Raw genomic sequence first — 5837 nt, forward strand, 5'->3', positions numbered from 1 at the left:
TTTTATTTTAAATATCAGTTTTTCTTTTAAAATGTAAACTACCTATAAAATTGAACATTATAATATACTATTAAAAATAAAATGATGTAAATAATATGTTAAATTCCTAAAATAATGTATAAATATCAATATTACCATAGGAATAAGGATAGAGCTTTTTCCAAAATGTGTGTTCTTACATACATATTTTGGTGGTACTTAAAAAAATCATTTAAACTTAATTCATAAGTCAAAGTCAAAAAACTTCAAAATTCTCGAGTTTTAGAAAAACCGTGTTTCTCAAATTAAAATACAATACATTAATAAAAATAATTATAAAAATTACATTTTTTGGAATTTTTTTTAATGAAATGTTGGTATTTTTATATTCAATGTGTTGGTGAAATCATAATTTACTTGACTTATTAAAAATAACGAAAAAAGTAAGTAAAGTATGATTTCGCCAACACGTTAAGCATAAAAATATCAATATTTCAAAAAACAATCGGTATACCGGATACCCAGTAGTAATACACTTTTAAACTCTCCAGTAATAGGTATATGACAACACATTTGAATAATAAATATATTAAATATATTATATTCTATATAGAATATTATATTATAGTACAAAATAAAATATATATATATAGCTCCTTCAATTGGAGGTAGATAGAAATATATTGACCGCAAGCGGTACGAAAAAGGTGCAGACCGCAAATGTCTCGACCGCATCGTTGTCGACACTATTTTTAATAATATTTAATACCAAAAAAAAAAAAAAAAATAATAATAAATACAAAAGCTAAGCGCCAAAGTTTTTTTTCTAAGTTATACCATAAAAAAAAAAGGTGGGTAAGTGGATGTCGCTCTGCTGTACAGTAGGTTACAAGTGGGTCACTGTATAATGGATAGTATTAAATTTGAATTCAATGATATAATATCACTGTATAAGAAAAGCGATTCTGAGCGGTGACGGTTTGTCAGTCTAGGTATTAGACATACATATTATAGGTATTGTAGTAAACCCAAAAGCTATAATATTGTTTTAAATAAAATAATATAGAATAAATAAATTATACATACAGTATAATTTATTTGTAGTAATGTAGGTATTAATACGGAATATAAAGTAAGCCTAAATAACAGGAAACGTAGGCCAAAGGCGAAAACAACAAGTTGTTATAGCTAGTCACACATTAATGAAATTCAGCAATATTAGGGATGTATTAATACACACAGCTATAATATTATGATATTAAACAATATCATGTAGATATTATACATTTAGTATAATTTATAATAGGTAATGTAGGCATATAACAGGAAGTGTAGATCAGAGGTGAAAACAACAAGTTGTTTTACCTAGTTCCACAATAATGCAATTCGACATTACTAGGGAAGTAATATTAGAATATAGCTATCACGCCACTAGTACGTCATTGTTAGAACCCACATAAATACGGGTAGAGCGCCTACCATTACTTAGAAGATAGTCAGCCCTCGTCGTAGGTCTAACAAGCTTACGACAGTGCTTATAATTATTGTGTATTTTGAATTTGTAATAATAAAGTGTTAAATTATTGTTACCTTTAAAAAGTCTAAAAGTGTTTATAATTATCACCCATCTTTCTCATCCACGACTCAAGACAACGACGAACGTGCGACGTCGTTAAATAATTATTGTATTAGTGTTCAACGTGTCCTGCACGGCGATCACTACAGTATGTTTAGCTATTAGGCATACCTATTTTAGGTATACTTATCTATAATATTAAAAAAAATTGACCTATAAAGTTTTTAAACCCTGTCTTAGAATAAAATTTTATACATTTTATAATGCTTCTAAAATTGTTTAAGAGTTCATTAAACACGCAAATGATACAATACCTAAAGGCTAAAGTCTATATTATCTACCTCGATGAAGTGTATTTTGACAATATAACATGTATAATATGAGTATATGACATTATGGAATTAATTAAATAATGTATTTGTTAATTATTTTATTTAAATATTTATTAATAATTTTATGTATACATATGTGTTAAACTTACAAATATTTTGATATACTAAAAAAAAGTACTTGCAAAATATTTTGAACACTTTTAAAATGTATTTGTAAATTTATATTCAAATATTTTTGAAAGACAGTATTCGAATCGTTTTTAAAATACAAATGAGACCAAGTATTTAAATATATATTCTGAATACATTTGTATAATATAAAAGGTGGGTAAGTGGATGTCGCTCTGCTGTACAGTAGGTTACAAGTGGGTCACTGTATAATGGTTAGTATTAAATTTGAATTCAATGATATAATATCACTGTATAAGAAAAACAATTCTGAGCAGAGACGGTTTGTCAGTCTAGGTATAAGACATAATATTATATTATAGTCTATAGTATTTAAAAAAAATTGACCTATAATAGGTATCAATAATAAATTCCAAATAAATCATATCACAATATCCAGTAGGTAACGCTTTATACATCAACAACAAACCGTTGTACTATCATAGATATATAATAGCATACTTTAGAAGTTTCAAGTACCCACAAGTAATATTATACAATCACAACAAAATAACTAAAATAGTTATTCCAGGTTTTGTAATATGTCATTTCGTCCAAATTTGAACTTCAAATGACTATAAAAATAAACTGTGCTAATGTATTTCTTAGAATTTTTGGTAACAGAGTTAAATATTTACGTGGAATCTTGTTTTAAATTTTCAATCTTTAGATATAAAAGTTGAACATTTTATAATTTTTTAACTACAAAATAATTATTCAATATTAAATTTGATAAATTTTGTCAAAATGTCAACTTCAAATGCTTATAAAAAATAATTGTGCCTATGTATTTTTAATATTTTTCAACTGCTGTTGTAACAATGTATTAATTTTTCACACTTTTTGGCCAAATAGATAAAACTTTATTGATATTAATAGAAAAAAAAAAACTAAAAAAATTGAAAACTTACAACGTCCGTAAACAGCTCAAAAAGAGTCAAAATATTTGGAAAATGTTAAAAATAGTCAACATTTTATCGTATATAGAAAATGCTATTATAAACATTCAGTGAAATTTTCAAGTTTCAACAGTCACTCGTTTTTTAATTACATTAAAATAAGATAATCGTTACGTAAGAAATCGAGTGAATATCAAATGTTGTAAAATATGAATTTTAAACACTCATAAAAATTTAATTTGAGTTTTTTATAGACATTTTTTTTTTTTTGATAAAGGTAGACTACCCTATAAAGAATCTTGTATTACATTTTAAAATCTTGGTTCTAAAAAGAAAAATTTTTACGAGTTATTAAATCAAAATAATTTGCTAATTTTCGTGATATTTACATATTTTGTCAATTTTTGAACTTTAAATGCTAATTAAAAAAAACTGTGACTAAGGATTTTTAATATTTTTCAAATGTCATTGTAACAATATAGTAGGAGCTTGTATTAAATTTTCAAGTATTTTTACTCAACAAATAATGTTTTATTGACATTCATAGAAATAAAAAACTAATTAAATTTAAAACTGAAATTGTCCGTAAACAGCTCAAAACAAATCAAAATATTTTGAAAATTTTATCATGTATAAAAAAATCAAATATAAACAACCAGTGAAAATGTCATGTATCTAAGGTCATTTGTTTTAAAGTTACACCAAAAACCAAAGTCGATTTTGCGTAAAAATTCCCGTTTTTTCTTAATTTTTCTTTTGTTTTACGCGGCGCTTTTGAAAACTATTGGAAAAATTTTACTTTTGACCCCCCCAAAGTACCAACTAGATTGACTTTCCTATCAGAAAAGGTACTGGTGAAGAAAATCCAAGCACTTTTACTGTCCTAAAAGGTGATGACAGACACAAAAAAAAAATAAAAAAAAACACACGTCATTGTAAAATCAATACATTCATCGTTCCATTCAGAATCTAAAATTAATTAATAAAACAAAATATATAGTATTTATTCTGCTGTAACATGTTTATTGTATGATATGTTTAAAATGTTGATATTATGAAGGTATATTGCAAACAAATATTAATTGGTATTGAACTAACCATGCTTTACACTATTTTCTATATTCTATATCATTGTTAGACCGCAGTGTGTACTCTGAATACATTAAACAAAAAAATATTTTTTATAAGACTTAAAAATAACACAATAATGTAAATTAAACATAAAACAAAAATCAATCAATCAACACAATAAAAAAAACGTACAATTAATCTGTGGTAGATACCACTTTGGGTTTCATTTCCTCAAAGCATGGTCTTAAGAATATTTTCGGCTTTAGAGCTGGATTATAATACTCATGACCCTGAAAATAAAACAAATAACAAATGAGAGTTTATAATTAAAAATAAATTGAGTTAGAAGTAAGTTTTTATTTATATATATTATTTAGTAGGTATAACGTATACGTAATTGGGTTTTACAACTCTAATATGAAATCAAATATCAAAAAATAAATCAACTGTTCTAACTTCAAACGAAAATTAATAATGGACTTTAAATTGTTTACTTAATATTGCTGAATACGTATTTTTTAAATTATGATACTTAATTTACAAGGAAATTGATACAGAAAAACGAATAAATGTATGAAAACTATTGAACTTTTTCTTATACGTCAAGTGACCAAAATGTTTACATTGCTTCTAAAAAACATTAAAAAAAAAAAAACACAATTTTAATTTCATATTCCAAAACAGAATATATTTTTGTAAGTGTTTCGATTTATAAAAATTGAATTTAGGACAAGTAATTTAATATTTGTTTTTAGTTTAGATAAGTGGAGTCGTGGACTCGGTTTGTTCACTACATCATTCATCGAAACTTAAAATACTTTTAAAGTTAAAAAGGTGGGTAAGTGGATTTCGCTCTGCTGTACAGTAGGTTACAAGTGGGTCACTGTATAATGGATGGTATTAAATTTGAATTCAATGATATAATATCATTGTATAAGAAAAACGATTCTGAGCGGAGACGGTATGATAGTCTAGATATAAGACATAATATTATATTAGGTACCTATAATAAATTCCAAATTAATCATATCATAATATTTATTAGGTACTTATAAAGCGTTATACATCAACAAAAAACCGTGGTACTATCAAAGATATATAATAGTATACTTTAGAAGTTTCAAGTACCCACGAATAATATTATACAATCACAACAAAATAACTAAAATAGTTATCCTAGGTTTTTAATATGTAATTTCGTCCAAATTTGTACTTAAAATGACTATAAAAATAAACTGCGTAAATGTATTTTTTAGATTTTTTGGTAACAGAATTAATTACTTACGTGGAATCTTGTTTTAAATTTTCAATTCTTAGATACAAAAATTGAACATTTTATAAATTTTTAACTACAAAATAATTTTTCAAATTAAAATTTGATAAATTTTGTCCAAATTTGATCTTTAAATGCTTATAAAAAAAAATTGTGCCTATGTATTTTTAATATTTTTCAACTGATATTGAAACAATATATCAGGAGCTTTGTATTAAATTTATACACTTTTTGGCCCAACAGATAAAACTTTATTGATATTTATAGAAAAAAAAACTAAAAAAATTTAAAACTGAAAATGTCCGTAAACAGCTCAAAAAGAGTCAAAATATTTTCAAAATTGTATGGTGTATAGGAAATGCTTATATAAACATTCAATAAAAAATTTCATGTATCTGCAGTTATTCGTTTTTGAATTACAACAAAATAAGGAATCGCTACATGAGAAATCGAGTGAATATCCAATGTTGTAAAATTTGAATTTCAACGATCATAAAATTTAATTTTACTTTCTTATAGATATTTTTGTTTGATAAATG

General features: G+C 24.7%; 1 protein-coding gene across 1 annotated transcript in view; it reads right to left on the reverse strand.

Moving 5' to 3' along the window:
* Positions 1 to 4219: 4219 nt before the first annotated feature.
* LOC100159808 (mRNA export factor-like) overlaps positions 4220 to 5837 on the reverse strand; it is a 5742-nt gene continuing 4124 nt past the window's right edge. The window contains exon 7 of the mRNA XM_001950288.2: positions 4220 to 4315. Within this exon, the coding sequence (XP_001950323.2) occupies positions 4220 to 4315 (96 nt within the window). The remainder of the gene's footprint in view (positions 4316 to 5837) is intronic.

Source organism: Acyrthosiphon pisum, chromosome X (assembly GCF_005508785.2).
Source record: "Acyrthosiphon pisum isolate AL4f chromosome X, pea_aphid_22Mar2018_4r6ur, whole genome shotgun sequence".
Lineage (NCBI taxonomy): Eukaryota > Metazoa > Arthropoda > Insecta > Hemiptera > Aphididae > Acyrthosiphon > Acyrthosiphon pisum.